The 23,217-nt window shown below is 35.1% G+C and overlaps 3 protein-coding genes across 4 annotated transcripts in view; all 3 read left to right on the plus strand.

Annotated features, from left to right (window-relative positions):
• Positions 1 to 2,675: 2,675 nt before the first annotated feature.
• On the plus strand, positions 2,676 to 11,514 carry cry-dash (cryptochrome DASH). The gene is made up of 14 exons (XM_079863933.1): positions 2,676 to 2,850; positions 4,196 to 4,368; positions 4,460 to 4,553; positions 4,625 to 4,755; positions 5,855 to 6,003; positions 6,358 to 6,446; positions 6,526 to 6,599; positions 6,678 to 6,767; positions 6,839 to 6,918; positions 8,285 to 8,344; positions 8,754 to 8,911; positions 9,008 to 9,127; positions 10,357 to 10,530; positions 10,632 to 11,514. Exons 1-14 carry the CDS (start codon positions 2,788 to 2,790, stop codon positions 10,734 to 10,736), a joined length of 1,560 nt encoding a protein of 519 aa, XP_079720059.1. The 5' UTR covers positions 2,676 to 2,787; the 3' UTR covers positions 10,737 to 11,514.
• Positions 11,515 to 12,312: 798 nt separating this feature from the next.
• myd88 (MYD88 innate immune signal transduction adaptor) lies at positions 12,313 to 16,443 on the plus strand. The gene is made up of 5 exons (XM_079863398.1): positions 12,313 to 12,967; positions 13,524 to 13,646; positions 13,736 to 13,916; positions 14,289 to 14,380; positions 15,570 to 16,443. Exons 1-5 carry the CDS (start codon positions 12,664 to 12,666, stop codon positions 15,722 to 15,724), a joined length of 855 nt encoding a protein of 284 aa, XP_079719524.1. The 5' UTR covers positions 12,313 to 12,663; the 3' UTR covers positions 15,725 to 16,443.
• A 1,769-nt stretch (positions 16,444 to 18,212) lies between these two features.
• oxsr1b (oxidative stress responsive kinase 1b) overlaps positions 18,213 to 23,217 on the plus strand; it is a 47,987-nt gene continuing 42,982 nt past the window's right edge. Inside the window, exon 1 of one of the 2 annotated variants that reach the window (XM_079862685.1) lies at positions 18,213 to 18,476. In XM_079862685.1, coding sequence (XP_079718811.1) covers positions 18,407 to 18,476 — 70 coding nt within the window. In that variant the 5' untranslated portion in view covers positions 18,213 to 18,406. The remainder of the gene's footprint in view (positions 18,477 to 23,217) is intronic. The other variant, XM_079862684.1, reaches the window with a different exon arrangement.

The raw sequence follows: 23,217 nt of genomic DNA on the forward strand, positions 1-23,217 counted from the left end.
TTTACATTTCCAAAAAAAACTCATTCTGTATGATTTATAAGCTTGTTTACCCATGGGGACCTCTATTTAGGTCCCCACTGTGACATGAGTCCCCATGAGTCTGTGTGCATTCAGGTTGAAGTCCCCACCGGGATAGAAAAACATGAACACACATATACACACACACACACACACACACACACACACACACACACACACACACACACACAAACACACAAACACACATTCCAGTATTGCAATCTTGACATCGCAGCCTGTTCATTATAGCCTTAATAAAATATAATAATAAAATAGTTAACCTAACATATAAAAATTACACTGCTCTAAATAGTCAGTAGTACAATTCGTACATTCACAGTAAGCACCGCACCACTGTGATGTTTCAAGCACATTTTTGCGCGTGTGAAGAGGATGATTTTTTCCGTCGATATTGGAACACGAGTGAAGAACAAAGCCTATAATAAAGAATAGTTTAGCATCCAAATACATCGCAAATGCTGAAACATTTTGATTCTAATGAGAGGGTTACGTGAGCCCAACAGTGCTTACTTTCGTTTTTATTTTTACATTAAATTTAAAAGATTTGTTGTGGAATATTTTGAGTGTATCATAAAATCAGAATAAGGTAATAAGGTTTCTGTCTTATATATATATATATATATATATATATATATATATATATAAAAATATAGCTGCGAGCAGCGATGAAGGGCCAAAGCCGGTGGCACCGCCACCCCGGTGCCTTTAGGTAACTAAAGGCAACAGGGTTGCGGTGCCACCGGCTTGGGCCCGTAATCGCTGCTCGCAGCTATATTTTTGTCATTCTACTCACTAATATAGTTCTTTTCACAGGTTTTGCTTTTGTATTCATTTTTAGACATTATAAAATCACTATAATAACATTTACAATAACATCTAGTCAAAGTTTATCACTTCATTTTCCCTTAGGTAGCAGTTTTGACAAGTGTGCCACATTATGGCTAATGTGAAACCTGTGACTGACCTAAGGTCTATGAGGAATACATTTGTTACAGTATTTATTATTTGTTAATGTGCGTTAATAAAAATATAACTGTTCATTGTTAGTTCCTGTTTGCTCAGTTTCATTAAATAAGCCTAATATTAACAGATGCAACTTTTGATTTTAATAATGTATTAGTAAATGTTGCAGCATTAGCTATAATTAATAAAGCATACGTGTTTTTCAATGTAATGAATGTTAACAAATGGAACATTATTGTAAAGTGGGTAACACTTTTTTACAGTGTCCTTGATACATTACATACATGTACTTATTATAGTAATAACATGCATAATTACATGCAACTAACCCTCAACCAAACCCTAGTCATACCCTAACCCTATAGTAAGTACATGTAGTTGCTTAACATTACTCAGTACTTAAATATATAATTACACTGTAACAATGACACCTTAAAATAAAGTGTAACCGTAAAGTGTTACCATTATGCTTATTCTGCAAATAGAATTTTTCATGCAAAGCGTACAGCTGTCAATAACATTAAAATGCTATAAATAAATATATTTAAAGTACATATCTGGAATGTAAATGTATGAATTTCATTGCATTTGATATAAAATTATATAAAAAGTGGCATCAGCAAATAAATGATTCTGGAGCTATTCTCAAATCTCAAATCTTTACTTATTAGCAAATGCTCTCAAATTGCAGGCAAATTGATTCACTTGCAAATTGCATCCAAGTCATAAATGACTGGATGTCACAAAATGTCTCACAACTCAACCAAGATAAAACAGATGTTTTGCTTATTGGATCAAAAGCACAGAGAGAGAAATTGACCCCTAAACTATACATAAACCGGGATTAAACTAGGAGTTGTCTTTGATTTTAATTTCAAAGCTCATGTACATAATATTACCAAAACAGCATTTTATCATCTAAAGAACTATAATAAGACCAAAAGAAAAATGAATGCATGCATTTAATAGCAGACTTGACTATTGTAATGCCCTCCTTTCTGGTCCACCAAAGAGATCACATTACACCTATATTAAAGTCATTACACTGGTTACCTGTAAGTTTTCATATTGATTTTAAAAATCTTTTATTAGTTTATAAGGAATCGCATGAATTTGCTAAAAACTATCTCTCAAAAATGCTTTCAGTATATGAACCTACCTAGGACTCTCAGATTATTTACTTTTAACTATACCACAAAGTAGAACTAAAAGTATAACCTGAGGAAGATGTGCTGAAAATATTAATAGGTTTAAATCTAAATAATAATAATAATAATAAAAATTCTGGCTTTCCTGTAATGTTTTACAATGCTTTTATATGTTTTTTAATTGTTTATGTTATTGTATCTATTGTTTCTTCCTTGCCTTTAACGCACTTTGAACTGCATTGATTTGTTTAAAAATATAAATAAAATTTGTTTTTAACTAAAAATGATTTTAGTGGATGACATTCCGCTATGTCTGACACTGACAGCCGTGTCTAAGGAAAATATATAAAATATTTTTTATATGTAGCCTATGAAAAACATTTATTATAAACATTATATTTTGTTAAATCGTGCACACATTCGCGTTCACATTCAAGTGTGGCTTAAGAGTTGTAATACTCTTTGTTTGATGGTAAGGAGAGCACGTGCGCTTTCAGACTGCATGTTTGGTAACATCACCTCCTCACGCGCATGTTACTAAACGTGCTCGTCACTCTTTCTTTGCTGCTGGTCTGCATGTTCAACGTAAACACGACCGCTCGAGACTTCTTTACACTGTTAAAGACCGATTGCCAGGATGTCCGCTTCTCGTACGGTCATATGTCTGCTGAGAAACGACCTGCGTCTGCATGATAACGAGGTAAATATCACAATCACAGGTATTGTATCTGTATGTAATCTACAGGAGCATAGAGTCGTCTCTTGTCTCGAGCAAACCACGCTCGCGCCTAATTCCGTGTGCATAGACTTGTCCTGCTCGATATGACATGATGTCCTGCTCGAGATTTAACACGTCACAGCGATTCTCTTACTAATATTACTTTTTAAACACAAAACGGAACACTTGAGAATAATAAATGGACTTTATAGGAACTGAGGCGAAATCTGTCCGCTCATTGGATAGTTTGTCAGGCTCGTCACAAGGGGCGTGGTCATATGCAACTTGCATAAATATACATCCTTTATATATATATTTCGCTTCGCGTGCGAGGCCGCATTATCACATCGGGTGTGCATTATTTTTCTAATAATTCAATTATTCCATACATAAGAAATGACTAGATGGAAATATATATATATATATTAAAATTTAGCCTTATTTTTGTATTAATTGTCTCGCATGATCTTTAAAATTCTAATTGGCAGATTTGGTTTTCGGCTGTCAAACGATTAATCGCATCCAAAATAAAAGTTTGTTTTTACATAATACGTGTGTGTACGGTGTATAATTATTTTCTATATATAAATACACACACATGCATGTATATATTTAAGAAATATTTGCATGTATATACTGTGTATATATATTTATATTATATATAATTTATATAATTTATATTATATATAAATATTTTATATATAAATAACACATTTTCTTAAATATATATATGCATGTGTGTGTATTTATATATAGAAAATAATTATACTCCATACACAGACATAAATTATGTAAACACAAACTTTTATTTTGGATGCGATTAATCGCGATTAATCGTTTGACAGCCCTAATATATATATATACACATAGAATTAATTTATAAGTAATCTAATTACTGTAATTTAATTACTTTTCCCTTGAAAAAGTAAAGGGATTACACATTTTTCTGTCATTTAATTACAGTTACTTCTGTTGTAATTGCATTAAATACTGTATATATTTAACATCATAATTTAATGTTAAAATGTATGTTTTTAATGTAACCTTCTCCCTTTACACACTTTGGTCAGTTCAATAATAATTTATATTTATTCATATTTATATGCAAGTTTAGTCCTCAATAGAAGTGCTAGCGTGTGACCATGCCCCTTGTGACCCTTACCGACAAACTACCCTATATATTTACCTATATATTTATCTTTTGAATTAGTAAACACATTTTAGGTCTATAAACTACACTGTTCAAATTGTATGAACTGCTCTGCTTGCTTTGACACGTTAAGCTTTGTGGGACATATGACAAACCGGTTTTACCCCGTTCATCCAGGTGTTTCACTGGGCTCAGAGGAATGCGGAGCACATAATCCCCCTCTACTGCTTCGACCCGCGTCATTACCAGGGCACCCATCACTTCAACTTCCCTAAGACTGGTCCGTTCCGTTTACTTTTCCTCCTGGACAGTGTGAAAGACCTGAGAGCAACACTAAAGAAACGGGGCAGGTGGGAATTTTCCATCACACACAGGATGTGCATTCTGTCCTCCACATACTGATGTTTTATGATGAATATATGTTTGTATGCCCTTGTTCAGCACGCTGTTGGTCAGGCAAGGAAAGCCGGAGGATGTTGTCGGTGATTTGATTAAACAGCTGGGTTCAGTCACAGCTGTGGCGTTTCATGAGGAGGTGTGTACCACATACAGTGCTGTAAGCTGTACAAGTTCAGTATTTACAGTCTTTCTGTCTATTGCCTGAAGGTGGCGTCAGAGGAAAAGACTGTGGAGAAGAAGCTAAAGGACATCTGCTGCCAAAACAAAGTCAAAGTTCAGACTTTCTGGGGCTCTACACTTTACCACCGAGATGATCTGCCTTTCACGCACATTGGAGGGTAGGACAAGTGTTGCAGTGTTAAATTAGTATTATTTATATGCTATTATAGTGTTTATTTATATTTTAAATTTGCCTTTTTATTTTATTTTGTTATGTGCTTTTGTCAGTTTTATTATAGTTTTTCATTCTTTTAATATCCCTTCCACTTATTTTTATTTCATTTCTGAGTTTTATTAATTTTAATACGTCAACTTATTTATTTCAATAAGTATTTATTTATTATAGTAAATATTTAAGTAAAGTAAAGGTTTATTTATTTTTGTAATTTTTTGTTTTAGGTTTTAAAGATTTTGACCAATATTTATGTTTTATTTCAGCTTTATTTCAATTATGGAAATGATTTTTAATAGTTTTAGGTTACTAACAACACTCGTGTTGAATTAAGTTTATTTAATCCCTGCATGAGCTTTTGACAGTTAGTGATAATGTTGCAAAATCTGGGGAGTATTATGTAAACTGTCTGTGCCTCCCTACATAATATTTTGCCATTAAAATAATTAAATTATGCTTTAAAAAAAATAAATCTTAATATAAATTTTGCATCTTCCGTAGACTGTTCTTTCTTTCAACTATTTTTCCAAACAGGAACTTGATTTCAAAAGTGTGTAAGAAAACGTTATCTGAGAATGCAAAAACCAAATTTTTATATTTAATATATTTAAGTTTTTTTTTATAGAATTTCTAAGAATATTTATTCAAGACATTATTTAATATTGTGTTTTATATATAGCCTACATTATATATATTGTGTTTTATATACATTATATACTGTATATTGTCATTAAAATAGATTTTGGTGCTGACATATAATAAAAAAATAAAATAAAATGATTGTTTTACCAGTTACTTTAGTCCATTCATGTTAGCCACTTAAACAGCACATTTAGCAACCTCATCCAAGCTAAGCTTTGTAAAACAAGTTAACTTTCCTTGGAAACTTTACAGAAAAGTACTGGAAACTATTTTATTTCCACTGTTACTGTTACTTCCTTTTTCTAAGGCCTGATTACTAATTACAGTGTCGGTTTTAGTGCATGTGAGGTCAGCAATTTAAATGTGTGACTTAATTTCCTGTTAATTTCCACTGTCTTTGAAAGGTTACCTGATGTTTACACCCAGTTCAGAAAAGTGGTTGAAGGACAGGGCAGAGTGCGACCGGTCCTTTCCACCCCGGATCAGGTTCAATCTCTTCCCCTTGGACTGGAAGAGGGTCCTATACCTACATTTGAGGGCCTGGGACAAACAGGTACCTTGATTTACATACATTAACTGTACAGGACTGTACATATAAACACTATATTCGGATTCATCTATTGGAATGATTTTATGAAAACGTAGCTACTGACATTTAACAGGTTAAATCACATTTAGAGTAAACTGCACCAATATATCTCTAGATACAAAACATAACAGTCAGTAGGACGGTGAAAAGGCTGAATCATATTTCCTCTTTCTTAATATTGTAGTTTTACATGAATTGTGCTCTAATTTCCTCTCAGATGACTGAATAATCCTCAGAAGGATATTTGGAGGATAAAACAATTTATCTTATGTTGACCACAAAGAATAGCCATGATATATTTCCTATCTGTGGTTTCAGAGCCAGTGATGGACTGCCGCTCGGCCTTCCCGTGCCACGGTGGAGAGACCGAAGCTCTTGATAGGCTGAAACATTACTTCTGGGATACAGTGAGGACTGCTCTTCCTTTTTCCTAAAAATAACTTCATCAATGAAAGAGGGTTATTGCATGTTCTTGTTTTATCACAGAATGCCGTTGCGTCTTATAAGGAGACTCGGAATGGCATGATCGGAGTGGACTATTCTACAAAGTTTTCTCCTTGGTGAGCCTTCGAAATGATGTTTTCATAATGCATAAGCAAAGCACAGACTAATGCTGACCCTCCTTCACTTTACTTCAGGCTTGCGTTGGGCTGCATATCACCCAGGTACATCTATGACCAGATAAAGAAGTATGAGGCCGAACGAACCGCCAATCAAAGCACGTACTGGTGAGTTTTCAAAGAAGATTAACTCATTTCAGGTTTTTATGTGCAAGGATATTCAATTTTGTCTTCACCAGGGTGATATTTGAACTTCTCTGGAGAGATTACTTCAAGTTTGTGGGTTTAAAATATGGAGACAGAATATTTCATATGAATGGTAAGTTTGGTTTTGTTTTGTTTTTTTAATGTTTTTGAAATAAGTTTATTATGCTCACCAAGGCTGCATTTATTTGATCAAAAATACAGTAAAAACACTATAGCAACCAAAATAGAGTAAATCACCTTTTGAAAGTCGCTTAACGAGTGTATCGATTACATATATGAAAAACGTTCATAAAGACGTGACTGTTAAAGCTGCATATTCTGTTTCACATGTCTGGATCTTATATGTGTGTTCAAGCATATGCTACCCCTTCTGAGAGGGTGTTCTCCAGTGCTGGAGAAGCTAGGAGAGGTCCCAAATTCTCCCAGAGAATACAAAAATTGCTAAATAATGTGGAATTTGTTGACATTACCAGTCTGTTAAAGACAAGTATAAGAAATAAACACAAAAAGGATTGTTTGAGTTGAGTAATGTGCAATTTTTCCTTACTACTATTTTTTTAATTAGTTATTTAATCATTTGTATTGAATTGGAACCGGAATAGGCGGAACCGGAACCGGAAAATTTCTGACGATTCCCAACCCTACTGTTATGTGTCCGACGTTGTAAAGAGCGATACCATTATGCAGCGTTTACTACACTAACTTGAGTAAAGTTGATCTAGTGGATCTCTTAGCTCGTGTGAGTGAGTGGAGGCGGGGCTAATTTGCATATTCATGAATCCACGTATACTAAATGAAGCAAGGGTGTAGAGTTACATTCAATCTATTTTAAGGCATAAAGAATTTTTTTCACAGCAAAAACTTTAAATATGTTTTAAGGGATAAAATTATTGGCTACAAGGGGACTTTAAAATTGCTGTTTTCTTGTTTAACAAATTTTAAACTGTAATTTATTATTGAATTGAATTGAATTGAATTGAAAAAAATCATTCTAATATGCTGATTTGCTGCTCAATCAATAAACATTTCTAATTATCATCAATGTTGCTTTGTGAAAACCGTGATAACTTTTATCCAGGATTCTTTGATGAATATAAAAAAAAAATTACATTATAAATGGTTTACTGTTACTTTTGCTCAATTTAATGCATTCTTGCTGAAGAAAAGGTATGCTGATTTAATTTCTTGCAAATAAACAAAGCCTTACCGACCAAAATGATCAATTCTCAAAATGGTCAAATTTTTGTCTTTTTTTATTTATTTTAAACTTTAACTGACATGAAGCTAACTAAGGAAGCCAAAAAAACAACAACAACAACACATAACAATCATAAGCAATAAAAATAAAATATGAAAAATGTTCCACCAGTTCTTGAATAAAGGCTTTGTAGTGCTCAATTACATTCTAATATAATATTCAAATTAAATGGATGTTTAAATGATTAATATGATCATTTTCCATCCCTCATGAACTGAAGGTCTGCAAGACAAGCATGTGCCCTGGAAGACAGATATGACATGGTTCTGTGCATGGAAAGGTAATGTGTCCCTCAGAGAATCTGCTAGTATTCAAATGTTGTCATCATTTACTCACCCTCAAGTTGTTCCAAACCTGTATGAGTTTCTTTCTTTCCACAAAAGAAGATATTTTGAAGAATGTTGGTAATCAAACAGCTGAAGGCACCTATTGACTTCCATAGTATTGTTTTCCTACTATGGAAGTCAATGGCTACCGTCGAACGTTTGATTACCAACATTCTTCAAAATATCTTCTTTTGTGGAAAGAAAGAAACTCATACAGGTTTGGAACAACTTGAGGGTGAGTAAGTGATGACAACATTTTAATTCTTGGGTGAACTATCCCTTTAATTTCTTGAATCAACTGAAGAATACACATTTCAATTGATTTTCTGTGAATTAATAGCAAGATATTTTTCACATGTCCAGAGGGGAGAACTGGGGTGCCGTTTGTAGATGCGAACATGAGGGAGCTTGCGCTGACAGGATTCATGTCCAACAGAGGACGTCAAAATGTGGCCAGCTTTCTGACCAAGGATTTGGGCTTAGACTGGAGACTGGGCGCTGAGTGGTTTGAATACCTGCTGGTGAGAAACATTTGCTACAGTATATTTGATGGAGTGGGTTGATGCTTCCCGCTCTTTGCTGCCGTTTGATGCGCTATTATCTTTCATTGTCATCAGGTGGACCATGACGTCTGCAGCAACTATGGAAACTGGCTCTATAGTGCCGGAATAGGAAATGACCCTCGAGAAAACAGGAAGTTTAATATGATCAAACAAGGACTGGACTATGACAATAACGTAAGCAGTAGTTTTTACAGGTCTCTTACGGTATTAGCACATAAAAATAAAAAACACATGCATTCTGATTCATATGTTTTGTTAGTACATCCAAGCAATAAATATGAAGTTCACAGTACACACATTGCACTTTTTTTTTTTTTGACAAAGTTCTGCATACTATAGGGGTAAGTTGTCACAATTGAACATAATTTAAACAGTAAAATAATTCTAAAACAATTCAAGGAAAACCAAAATCAAAAAGGGAAACATAAAAATATCAAACCATTGTTTTAGTCTACATAAATTGTATTTAATAAATTAACAGATTAGTAACAATTAACAGCCTTTCGGAATGATTTAAATTGAATTAAATTACATTAAAAAAAGGTTAAACTTTATTTTAAGTTGTCCTTGTTGCAATGTTATAATATGTAATTTATAGTTATTACTATAGTAACTACATGTAACGTGTAACAAGGACACTGTAAAATAAAGTGTTACCCAATATAAAATAGGCTAAACAAACTAAAATAAAATAAATCTTGAATTACAAGTTTAAGAGTGCTCAAGTACTTTTTATCTAATATCAGCAAAAATAAATCAATGTTAAAATGATCATTAAAGAATAATCAACAGCTGCTTTATGTGAATCATATTTGTAAAGCCTGGAAACAATAAAAAAAAGCATTAAAAACAAATCTTGAACTTTAAGTTTTAAAGTGCTCAATTACAGTCTATCTAATATCAGCAAATAAAATGGATGTTTAAATGATTAAAATGATCATTAATAATGAATTAACAGCTGCCTTTATGGCCTAAACCAGGGGTGCCCAATCCTGCTCCTGGCGATCGACTGTCCTGCACAGTTCATCTCCAACCCTAATCAAACACACCTGAAGCAACCAATTAAGGTCTTCAGAGCACGTCAGGATCACTTGAAAATTAAAGGCAGGTGTGTTTGATTAGGGTTGGAGATGAACTGTGCAGGACAGTCGATCGCCAGGAGCAGGATTGGGCACCCCTGGCCTAAACTTATTATTATTGTTTTGTTTTTTTATATATTATATTTGTAAATGCACGTCCTGGTATTTTCCACTTTTAAATGCTTTTTATTGCCACTTAAGCAGGTTCTGCTATGAACGTAAGTGTAAATATAGGAAGAGGAAGAGAATGTGTCCGAGATATTAATGCAGCATAATAAGGTATTTTTCTGCGCAAAATTGACACTAAATGTTGTATCTGTGAAGGGGGATTATGTCCGACAGTGGGTTCCAGAGCTTGGAGGTATTATAGGTGGGGACGTGCACACGCCATGGACCCTCAGCAACTCGGCACTCTCACACGCCAAGGTTTCGCTCAACGACACATACCCCTCGCCCATCGTCATCGCGCCCGAGTGGAGCCGCCATGTCAACAAATCAGTAAGATTATTAACAGCTGATTATTGATGACTATTAAGGACGAATGCAAGCTTGTATTAAAAAAAAAAAATATATATATATATTTGTGGTTTCTTTTTCAGTCTGGTCCATCATCAGCAAAAGGGAAGAAGGGCTCATCTTACACACCAAGACAACACAAAGACAGGGGCATTGACTTCTACTTCTCCAAGAAAAAGGGTTTCTGAGGATGAGATGTAGTGGATTGGTGCTTTTTCTTGAGCTGCATCACACAGAGTGGTGAGGTATCTGCTCAGGTTACAGACACTGGAATGAGGAAGGGGAAATGAAAAAATGGTGTGGTTTTGTGTTGCTCTTTCCAAATCTATTTTCACATGCAGATACAGAAACTGCTGCTCACATTCTGAGGACTAGCTTTAATTTTCATGTGTTTGTATATATTGTATTGGATACAATATTGTATTTTTGGTTGTTTTCATAAATCTCAGCAAATGTCCTGGTTTAGTCAAGTGTGTTGAAAAGTTATACCTAAAAATTAATTTTGGGGGGAGTTTTGCCTTGTGCCAGGGATTTATGATGTAAATTATAGACAAACTGTGAAAAAGTTTGAATAATGTACACATTCAGAATATTTTCTTCATTTATTCGGAAATAGGAAGTGGAAATAGGAAATAGGAACTCTCCAAACACTTGTATTTTTGGTTGTTTTCATAAATCTCTGCAAATGTCCTGGTTTAGTCAAGTGTGTTGAAAAGTTATACCTAAAAATACATTTTGGGGGGAGTTTTGCCTTGTGCCAGGGATATATGATGTAAACTATAGACAAACTGTGAAAAAGTTTGAATAATGTCCACATTCAGAATATTTTCTTCATTTATTCGGAAATAGGAAGTGAGAAGTGCCAACTGTTTCAGTTTGGTTTTGAAAAGCAAGGGAAAAGGCTGTAAAGACAGCTGTGTGCTATGATTACTAGTCAGAGTACTAAGTAAAAAGCACTGCAATACTTTTCCTGCATCTTTTATTATAACTTTTCTTTGAGGTATGAATATCAAGGACTTTTCTTAGGGCTACTTCATTTGGCATGAACAAAACGTGCACTTTCACAAAATATGTAATATTCTAAAGTGGACATCTATGTGTTATGGTTTAGTTTATTGTCACATGACAACAAAATTGCTTCCTGCATGTTGGTTGAACCACTGGAAACAAAATTGCTTTGCTGCTTCTTTTTGTAAAATAACTATGCCAACATTTCTTTTTTCAAGACGTTCATAGCTTGAACTAAAGTGTTTTTAGTGAGTGTTTTTAACTCTCCAACCACATTAATTTGATTTAATGATATATGTTTGGAGAATTCTATGTGTTCAATTTACTCTTAATGTTTTCTAAATTATAATAATATGATAATTAACAATAAATTGAACACAGATAATTCCAAACATAGACAATTATTTACCTAATATTCAATACTTGGCATTTTTAAATGCTTTTTAATGTCACTTAAGCAGGTTCTGCTCATGGTTCTGCTTTGAAAGTAAGTGTAAATATAAGAAGAGGCAATTACACATGCGTCGGATGTGTCCGAGATAGCAAAATTGACACTAAGTGTCGTATCTGTGAAGGGAAGTATGGAAACTGTAACCAAACCATAAAATTTGAACCAATACGCTATTGGAAAGGAGACCATTTGAAACCTTTTTTCTCCACAACTTTCTAGCGTAAAAGTTTCGGAAATTGTCCATATTTGGTGTTTAGCTCTTGCAAGCAGACCTGAGATCAGTTTTTGGCTGATCTCTCTGTGACGCACTAGACTCTAACAGCCGATCCTGAAACAGTCGACCCTGCCTTTTTTCCGTAATCTTCGCAGTCCATTGGCTGAACGCTTATTTCGTCATTTCTCTGACGTTTTCTAGCTTTGCGAACATTTCCTCAATCTTCACTTGGATTTAAAACAACATATGTTGTCGTTCATTGTACTGTACTGCGTAGCATAAGTTATATTCGTAAGTTTTTATTTCCTTCAGTTTATCGATATCTTCAGTAAATGACACCTTAATATATTTAGCTTTTAAATCACGTTCTCTTCTGTAACTGTTAGTTAAACGAGGATATTAACTATCTCAGAGGATAACAGTGAGGTTGTGCCCCGTAAATATGGCATCAAAGTTAAGTATAAACCATGAGGAGATTCCAGTAACAGCTTTAAACTGCAATTTCCGAAAGAAACTGGGACTGTATTTGAATCCCCATAACACAGTGGCAGCAGACTGGAGGACAGTCGCCGAAATGATGGACTTTACCTACCTGGAGATCAAAAATTTAGAGAAAAGAGACTATCCCTTTGAAAAGGTTTTAACGGAGTGGGAAACTCGTCCAGAGGCCACAGTAGCAAATTTACTGTCGATTTTAGAAAAAGCGGAAAGGAAAGATGTTATATCAGATCTCAAAGCGATTATAGGTATGTCATCCTTATTTTTTTAGATTATAATATATACTTTATGTGATATAGCTTGTTGTAATAATATATAATACAACATATGTATTGTTTACTATTATTTATGTTGCTACTAATATGTCAATAATTAAAATATATTATAAAATATTACAATTATTAAATTTAAGTTAATTTATTTAGTAAATATATTATTATTATTAGTATTGTTGTTATTTTATATTCCCTTGCTTATACAGTATTAACCCATAAGTAGAGAAAAAATAATAAGAAAGCTCATGTTTATTTGTAGCTAATTCTTGTCTACTTAATAAAATAGTTAGTTCGCCCAAAAATAAAATGTATCCCATAATTTACTAACCCTCAATTCATCCTATGGCATATGACTTTCTTCTTTCAGCTTATTTCTGTTATTATGGAAACAGACATTATTACATGACATCTTTTGTACACAAATATGCTCAAAAACCACGATTGAGAAAAGACTGACTAATCATGACCACCATTTTAAACGAAAGTCTCCAACTAAGTGTTATTGTATCTTGTTGGTGTTTCTGCACAGATGATGACTGCAGGAAGTATTTGGAAAGACAACTGAGGAAGCCCGTCCAGGTTCCAGTGGTGGACAGCTGCGGGCCCCGCACAAAGGAGCGAGAAGGAATCACGCTGTATGATGATCCACAAGGTGAGTTTTTTCCTTGTTCAGTCTGAATGCACTGTGGAGTTAGTTGTTTATCAGTTTACCGAACTAATCATTGTCTTCATTGTCAACAGGACTAACACCGGAGACCTTTGATGCCTTCATCTGCTATTGTCAGAATGACTTCCAGTTTGTCCATGAGATGATCAAACAGTTGGAACAGACTGAATACAACCTGAAGCTGTGTGTATTTGACCGAGACGTCCTTCCTGGCACGTGTGTGTGGACCATCGCCAGTGAGCTCATTGAAAAAAGGTCTGTTTAGGGTTAACACTGAATACACACACACACACACAAATAATTAATAACAAAACTTTTAATTGTAATATTTAGCTGTAATATTTCTAAAACTGAATATCACTTCTTTATATCGTACAGTCGTGATGACTTTCGTTGTTTATTTTTAATTTGTTTTAACTAAATAGTTTCTAATATCATATCAGTGATTAATTTGTTTATCAGCCATAACATAATTTCAAAAAGCATATCAGTATTGGCTGGAATTTTAATAATGAAGCATGCCCAGTTAATCTTATTTCACAGATTTGTAAATTCTTGATGAATTGTCTAATATCTACTTTACATGCTTGTAGTCAGTTGTAATGTTTGTAATAAAATGCCTCATAGGTGTAAGAGGATGGTGGTGGTCATTTCCGATGACTATCTGGACAGTGATGCCTGTGACTTTCAGACTAAGTTTGCACTCAGCCTTTGCCCAGGTATAATATCTTTAATATATATTTGAGTTGCATTACTGTTTTAATTACTTCAGTAAGTGAGCTTATTAGGGCCAAAGGGCTTTTTGAGACACTTAACATGCTTAAAATCTAAAATTTGAAACACAAATCAGAGTCGTCGGCCATTAGGCATGGTCGTTGTGGCAGACTCTCAGCACCTTTTTTTACAGGGTACATAAACTTGCTGCATATGTCATACATACATGCACGTATGCGCATGATACTCTCTACATTTATAATTCTCATTGAGCCAAATAACTTTAACCTAGTAGCTAATGATTTTGTGAATGCAGTGCATGCAGCAAACTTTTAAATAGGATTCATGTGTTGTCATCAAATTTGAACAGCATAATGCCGAGACACTGAAGATGCTAAATTGCAAATATTATTTTTTAAATACTAAAAAAATCGCAATAATGTAGTGATGCATAAAGCACAGCTCACACAGAAGTTAGTTTCAAACCTGTTGATCAGCACGGCAAATTTGTGTAATCAACTTAAAAATGAATGAAATCTGCATGGGGAACACACAAAACTCCAGATAGTGCTGATTCCTATTGAAATGACTGGATTTTGCCCACAACATTTTGCGGAGCAACAACAAAAAAAATGGCCGCACCTTGATAGTTGCATTTAGCAGATTAGAGCTAGCCGATAACAGTTTACATTTTAAGATTTAATTTCTATATAGTATAAAATGCTTTATATGGCTTCTATATAGTCACTTTATATGGCTTATTGGTTTTGCCATGGCTAGGATATAAATTTGTGGTGAAAAAGGAAAACAGGAAGTGTCTCCTATTTTCTGTGTGCATCAAGTGAGCTGAATGTTTGGTCACATGAACATGACTATTGTGAGTAACGGTCATATCACCACCTGGAAGCAGGCAGCAGAAAGTGTGTCGCTTGCAAGTCCTCCTTTACCCACATAAAAGCATGTGCCCACCTTTGTTTTTCTAGAGCCAACAGGTGGTGATTGAGCCCGTCATCGCTGCTTGCAGCTATATTTTAACCATTTAATTCTGCAGTTGTTGTTTGTCATCTCTTTATATGATATATGATCAATATTGTAAGCTGTGCTGAATTGTGCATTTCATGTCATGAAAACTGAAGGATAATGCAGCTATAAAAGCATCATTGAAACGTTCTTTTCGTTTTGTCTCTTCTGCAGGAGCTCGCTCTAAACGCCTAATCCCTGTTGTCTACAAAACAATGAAGAAGCCTTTTCCCAGCATTCTCCGTTTTCTGACCATCTGTGATTACACCAGACCCTGCACACAGGTTTGGTTCTGGAGCCGACTGGGCAAGGCGCTCTCACTCCCCTAAACTTTCCAGTAGAACCTGTAAAGGTTTACTATACAGTCATCACTAGATAAAGCACACTATTCTCTATGGAGGATGAAGGGAAAATACCTTCTGTGATTTTTGCTCGCTTGGAGAGTTTCTCAGACTCATTAGTGAGTCCAGCTTATGAACATTTCAAGAAAGGTACTTTTTATGGTATTTACATCTGCCCTCATCAAAAGGTTGCTCAGCTTTCCAAAGCAAATCCCCAAAATGGTTATTGTTTGTAATGTTCAGAAGTTTTTCTTTTGTTTTTTTGTTCACGTTAAGTGTTGTTGCATGTGAAATCTGAATGAGCATAATCATCCAGCTGTTATTTCAATTTATTCCCGGTTTGCTATCACTAAACTTCAATTGAAGCCTCTTGCAGTGATGGTACAATCTTAAAAATAAAGATTCCAAAAGGGAGTTGGGTCGAGCCATGTTGGGTTCCTCAAAGATACTTTCAGTCAACGTTTCATCTTAGTGTGAAGAACATTTTAATAATCTAAAGAACCTTTTGTGGAATGGAAAGGTTCCATGGATGTTCAAGATTCTTCATGGAACCATCATAGTCATTTAAGAACCATTATTTTTAACACTGTATTTAGTACTATGGGCACACAAGAACATGAACACTTTTTTGCTCTGTTGTTAATCAGTCTTTCACACTGGTGTTTTGTATTATAAAATATTCATGTGAAATATATTTGTGTATATTATGTTTGTTCTGCTATTTGCCATGAACATTATTACTCGGCATTTCACAGACTGTCACAGTCTTTATCTTGGGTACGCAGTCACAGTTGCTAGACCTTGTTTTCACTTCTTGAATACCTCAAGCTTCCTCTGACGACACGATCATCTGCGCAGAAAAGATAATGGCTTTTGATCTGTTAGATCAGACTTTATGACTATTGATTCAATTTTTTTTCAAATCTTTTTTGTTGTTGTTGTTGCATAGAAATAATTTCAGAAGATTTGCTTCCACTTTTTTCTATGTTTTAACAATTTATGAAACTGAGTTTGTATTTGTTTGTATTGTTGCTTGTGTCACAACTTATAAGCTATACAGGTAATTTTTTATTGATTTTTATATGAAAACAACACCTTTTATCTCCTGTGCTCACCGCTTAGACATACATCATGACAGCATTGTACATACTAACATATATATGGCTGCTATGCATATTATTTGCATTAATATCAAAAAGCTCAATCATATTTTATATAGTAGGTCATTTATGTGTGTACAGAGTCAAGTACGTCTGTATATAGATCAATTTGGCCACATTTACCGCTCTTCCTGTTAGTGGAAACTGTTTCTACGAAGCAGCGAGAAATGCATTCTTCGGAAGCGGATTAGAAAAACCAACAAACAGGAGTAACCTCTGCAGCACACCTTGCAGATTTCATGACTGGAACTTTTTGATATATATATAGTAGTTTTTTTTTTTTTTTTTTTTGGCCATGTTGTCCCCGGGTGCGCTTACAGCATAAAATGTATTAAAATTTTCTTGGGAATGTTGTTGTAATCGATCCTCATTTTATAGGATTTTCCTGCGTTCACTTTCCATTCTAGTCTTTTGCAATATCTCTTTAACTAAAGTCAGTTGCTAATGACATCATCCTCCAGGAAGTGACGAGAATTAGCCAGGTTCGATTGTGATGTTTTGTTGAATTAGTTGGTTTGTCTCACTTTAGAACATTCCGTCCAACATTCTAAAATGAATTTACAGAAATTAATATTAACCAATAATTTATTTGAAAAATATCTGGATTGTCTTTGACACACTCAATGCCTACATTAGCGATTACCATCCTGTTAGGCATTCTGTTAATGTTCTTATCACTAAATACTCAAGCTATAATTAAAAGAAACGATTAAATTATTATTTATTTCTGGAACTCTTCTACCTTTTCAAATTAATACTTTTTGAGGAATGGCATGTGTCCTGTTTATTCCACGAGATGGCGGCATAATTAACTGTAAAAAAAAAAAAAAAAAAAAAAAAGGCTACAATGCATTTTATTACTATTTTAAGTTTAAAGTTTAATAGAGCTAGTGACGATTTTTTCACCAATTTTTGCAATAATTGACCTTGATGCGAAAGTGCTAAACTAGGTTTTGGAGGTTATGCTTCTTGCAGTACTGACGTTTAAGTTTAGTTTAATTTTGTGTAGGCCTAAAGAACTATTAAAGAACCATTAACTATTAATGTATATAATTCTTGATTATTCTTCTTGCTTAGCTTTTTAATCATAATCATAATAACTTTAGTTTCCACCAAATAAATGATAATTATACATATATTGTTAATACTGAAAAAATCAGATTTTTTTTTTGCAGTAATATTAGCTAGTAACTGTGCTATTTTGCTGGAATGTACATGTACAGTACAATGGTGAGTATTTTAAGGGAGATAATAGATGAGGGTGATTATTACACACCCAAGATGGCCGTCTATCGGGCCCGTCAGTGTGTAGGAATGTGGTGGGCGGGGCTTTTGGCGCTGGTGGCAAAGTTTGGGAATGATAGAAAGGCTATTGAAGATAATCGTGGAGAGGAGCTGGAATGCTACTGCTTTGCGGATTACAGTAACATTTACACGTTGTTTTCTGCAAGCACCCAACACCAGTGCTTGGATTCATCAGGATCTAAATAAAGGTACGCAATACTGAGACATGTCGGAGGACCTGAGCTCCCAACCCTGGTCCATCAACAAGGATGACTATGAGCTGCAGGAGGTGATCGGTGAGTGTGTACCTTATATGATAGCCGGTGAACACATAGGTTTGTGTGTATCTAGAACGCTTATTTGCTACAAAACGGTGCGTGAAAGTGAGTTGTGCGTGTTGGTGGTGTTCAATGTACAGTAGGTTGGTGGTTCTGTAAATATGGGGTTTTAAATTATGTATTTAAGCCAGGGTTTGTGATTTTTTTAAACTAATTAGCACTTGTTATAAGCACATATAATTCAATTCAAAAAGTCTTAATTTTAGTTAAAAGCTAATGAGTTAAATAGGTGTCTGCAAAAAACTCAACCTCCACTTCAGTTGTCAAGCCTGTCACGTATGCCAAGTTCAATCTCTCTCTCTCTCTCTCTCTCTCTCTCGAAACATATTTAACCGTTCACCTCCTTACTGAAATGCATGTGGTGTAGATGAAGTTTAATGGCACTCATGTGAATAGCCGTTTGACAGAGTTTGCATGGCAGTATTTGAAGACATCTGCCTAACAGCAAAATGATTCAGCAAGCGACAACGCCTCATTCTGCTGATAAGCCCGAACACGTGCAGTAACGCTTCTTCAGTAATGACACCCTTTTTATTTCCTTCTGTAATTTTCTCAATTCTCAGTATATTGTAGTGCACCTATTGGTTGACAGAATTGTGGGACCGCCCACTTTTACCTTTGGTTAAAAACTGCTTACTGACTAGATATCTATGCTTGTACTCGGCGTTTGTTTACAGACGACTGTTGAAACATTTCTAAGAGTTAGCATGGTCTGCTTAATTTAGAACCGAGTCATATGTCAGACCGGTGAGAACCGTACGTCTTTTCATTGTGGGTCTCAAAAACCCACAGAGAACGTCCAGCACGAGCACATGCTGTCATAAACTAGTGCGCGCGCGCGCGCAGACTCTATACGAACCTCTGTAACATTCCATTCATGCATGGGTCATCGCTCCACATTTACATCAGTGGAAAGTAATAAATAAATATCATGTGATATTTATTTATTCATGGACTAGATAGTGTTTTGGTTGGCAATTGTATGACCTTTATATTCAGGTAGTGAATAAATAACTGGTGGTTTGGTCTGGGGATGCATTGAACAATATGTTTGACTGGGTTTCTCCAACTTGTTCTGTAATAAATGCACCATATGTGGCTTAACATTTTCCACCACCCTCTTGTCGTGTGGCCATAAAGACACTGTTATAAGCTGTAACTCTTTTTGATGATCCATGACTGACCAGCGAGCAAGTTTTTACAGCCAGTCAGTAAGGTTCTCCAAATCTGCTTTCTAGGCATGATCTTCTTCCATGTGTTACTCTCTTCATTCTCTGAGCACTTTACTGTTTGATTTAATCTCGTTACATCGCAGGGTTTAACATGAGATTACCTCCTCTATGCAGTCACACGAGTGCTGGAAGAGTCATCTGATACCTGACATACTTCTTTCCAGAGCTTTAGACCCCAAAGGGAGCTTTTTGCATGTTCAGTGTTTTACTAGTTTCCAAAGCTGTAAAGCTCTTGCCAGAGTAACTCATGATGCAGTTCAAACTTTAACCACTTTTTTAGTATTAAATTGGTAATAAATTGCCCTCATCCTCTATTATAGTTTCATGTTTTAATAATACAAAAACAATGGATTAATATGCACAACTAATTGCATCACATAAAATATAGATTTTTGCTTGCCCTTCTCTGGAAACAGATATTTAGAAATTTGTATTATAATCATATATATATATATATATTTTTTATTAATTTAGTTTAAGAATTAATATTAAAAGAAAAAAGTTTTTGAAATAATAGTTAATTATATTTTTATTGAAAGTGACTGTGAACATTAGGTGGTATATTATATATATATATATACTTGATAATGGCCAAAGTGTTCAACAATTAAAATAGCTTTTTCTCTGAAATTACTACGCATTAGGGCCTAGCCTGTGTCTAGTCTCCTAACTGTGTGTAAGAGAGAGAGAGAATGTAAGACTGGTCAAACCTGTTACTGTTACCTTTTTTTCTACTATGCCTCCTTTTTTGACTCATCAGCTCTAAAAGTACCTCACACACCTTACATGTCAGCTTGTGGAAGAGGAATGTATCATCTTTCAGCCTCATGTTAAAAAGTATCCTTAGTCTGGACTTGTCTTTTAATAAGTCTTTCTTTTTAAAGCTTTTTATCGAAGTGCACCGAAATAGCCTAGACATTAAAGTTTCGGGTTTGTTTTTGTAAGCTGCAATTTCCCCAAAAAGATTTAGTTATTATCCCCAAATCCCCTGTATGTCTCCCTGTGAGGATATGTTGTGCCCTCTAGCATGCACCTTCAGAATTGCTTCTTTGGTGTAACCTGGCATGTGACGTGACGTGCTAAAACAGGAGTTCATGCTAGAGGCGAGTTTGATTGTACACCTTCTGGAGTTTAAGTTTAAGGTTGGACATCTCAAGCTTCATTGTCTTGTTATAATCATACTGTACTTTAATCACAGTGACGTTTAATAAGCTTTAAAGTCTCGTTATGGCTAGTCATCACTCGGCGGCCATCTTTGAAACGCCTCTCGGGCAGCTATTTTAGTAATGCTTGTACAGCTCCTATCTCTTTGAATGAGGATGCATCGGATTCTCCAAAGCTGTTCACCAGGCTTACGATTAAATTTCATATTTGAAATCACCAATGAAATCTGACAACGGTTTACTAATCATGACAAAAAACTGTGTTTTTCAGGCTGGACCAGCCAATGCGCTTATGCAGTCATAAGCAGGCGTCTCAGAACAGTGTTTATATCGCAACTAGAGCTTCTAACGGCAGCTGTAGTGACGCAATGACTTTACCAATTGGCGATGGGCTTATTTGGAAGGCGGGACTTATTCTGCTATATTGCGCTTTGCACACTTTCTCCCATAATATGATTGTTCCGTCTTTGTACATCTGAAGTCTTTGTTAGTGCTTCTGAAATGGCCATTTTGACTGTCAATATCTATGTTTCCATCCAAAGTTGCGAATTTAACTCATGCGCAAAATGGGAATATCACTTTGACGACAGACTTTGTCCAGGTTTATTTTTAGATTATTTGAATTGGTCATTTCAGAATGACCAAAACAGCATTTCAGATGCTTTGCAACAAGATTGGTCCGCTGGTTAATCCAGTTATGACGTCCCCTCGCACTAAGTCACATGACTTTTTTGATGCGCATACGGTAAATGTGTTTCCTTCGTAGTTTATGTGCATGTTTTCTTATCGGATAAAAAATGCATCTGACTCAAATTGAGCACGTACTTTTTTTTATGTGATATCCCAAAATGCACATAAAAATAGGTGGATGGAAATATGGCTAGTAGCCTAACTATTTTGTGCACACAGCGTGGATAAGCTACAAGAAGTAAACGTCAGCTGTGTATAGGGTTTTGCTGACAATATCAATTTCTCGATTTTAATCAAACTTAATTTTCATGAGCCGATTCTTACATCAATTCTTGAATCCCAAAATCTGTCTTTTAGCCAACACTGTAAAAAGTGAATAGTTGGATCAACTTAAAAAAATTACTTCAATTGGTAACACCTAAAGAAATTAAGTTTTCTCAACTTAAATTATCACGTTTTATCGTGAAACTTTTTACAGTGAATAGCCGCGTTTCCACCGCAGGAATTTTCCCCAGGAACTTTGGGGTGGTACTCGGTGTGTTTCGACTGCAGGAACCAGGGTCTCGATGAAGTTCCTGCTTGCGAGGTAGTACTTTTTCAAAGTTCAGGAACTTTCGGGAATGGGACTTGGGCGCTGAACATGATGATTGGTTGAGTTTATGATGCATTTTGATTGGTTAAAAATCTGTTGCGGTGCGTACAGTCCTACGTCACCGGACTAATTTGCCTAATCTTCACCTTTAGACAGAAAGCAACATGTCTGGGGGGAAAAAAAGTTCCTGGGACAACTTGTTCCGGGTAAATTCGGTGGAAAGGCGGCTTATGCTGTTTTCAGTTGATGCGGGAACAAAACTTGACTGTGCATTATTTATAGCATGACCCTAACCCTAACCCTTGCCATCCAAGTAGAGGTAAAAAATAACCCAGGAAATTTTTTGTGTACCCTTTGCTTTGTTACTTTTGATACGAAACAAACTCAGCTTTCAAATTCTTGCGTTTTCATCACAAAATTCAAACAATAATAATAATAAACGGAGCAGAAACAATAGGGTCCTCTCACCATCGGTGCTCGGGCCCTAAATATCGTTTGAGGGCAGCTTTTATTTGAGTGTTGATGATGATTAAATTTGATTTGATTATTTGATTAAACTTTAATTTGGCTTCAGTTTTCGGCTAAATGAAAACAGAAATGAAAGTTTCTGTGTTTCGGTAAAAAATGAATTCAATCCTAAATCTCTTGAATCATGAATTGAGAAGCCTTGATTTACAGGATAATGTAGGCTTGATAAGCATAGACTAATAAAGGAGCTGGTTGCTCTTCTGTCGCTTTATTTGGGCTCATTTTATGGTGCTAAGCATTTCTGTGTGTCTGAATCCTTGTGTAAACTGGCCAGTGGTGTTGAGCCCAGCTGGAAGCTGTAGTTGCTGACCAGAGCAGCTTTTATGAAGGCCCTGTTTTCTTGTATTCCAAGTATTGCTTCACTTGGTTTAGAGAAATGCACTAAAAGAATGTGTCTATATGTGAAATAAAATAAGCACTTAGTTTTCATCAGCCACCTTGTAATTATTAATAGTGCTTACTGCTTAGCAAAGCATCTCTATTATTGCTCATAC

Source organism: Squalius cephalus (assembly GCF_949319135.1).
Source record: "Squalius cephalus genome assembly, chromosome: 25".
NCBI lineage: Eukaryota > Metazoa > Chordata > Actinopteri > Cypriniformes > Leuciscidae > Squalius > Squalius cephalus.

Excerpts from the sequence above, each read along its gene's own strand:
- myd88 (XM_079863398.1), top strand. The coding sequence starts at position 12,664 with ATGGCATCAAAGTTAAGTATAAACCATGAGGAGATTCCAGTAACAGCT. Across the intron at positions 12,968-13,523 it reads AGATCTCAAAGCGATTATAG|ATGATGACTGCAGGAAGTAT; the intron begins GTATGTCATCCT and ends GTTTCTGCACAG. Across the intron at positions 14,381-15,569 it reads TGCACTCAGCCTTTGCCCAG|GAGCTCGCTCTAAACGCCTA; the intron begins GTATAATATCTT and ends TCTCTTCTGCAG.
- cry-dash (XM_079863933.1), top strand. The coding sequence starts at position 2,788 with ATGTCCGCTTCTCGTACGGTCATATGTCTGCTGAGAAACGACCTGCGT. Across the intron at positions 6,004-6,357 it reads TGAGGGCCTGGGACAAACAG|AGCCAGTGATGGACTGCCGC; the intron begins GTACCTTGATTT and ends CTGTGGTTTCAG. Across the intron at positions 6,447-6,525 it reads AACATTACTTCTGGGATACA|AATGCCGTTGCGTCTTATAA; the intron begins GTGAGGACTGCT and ends GTTTTATCACAG.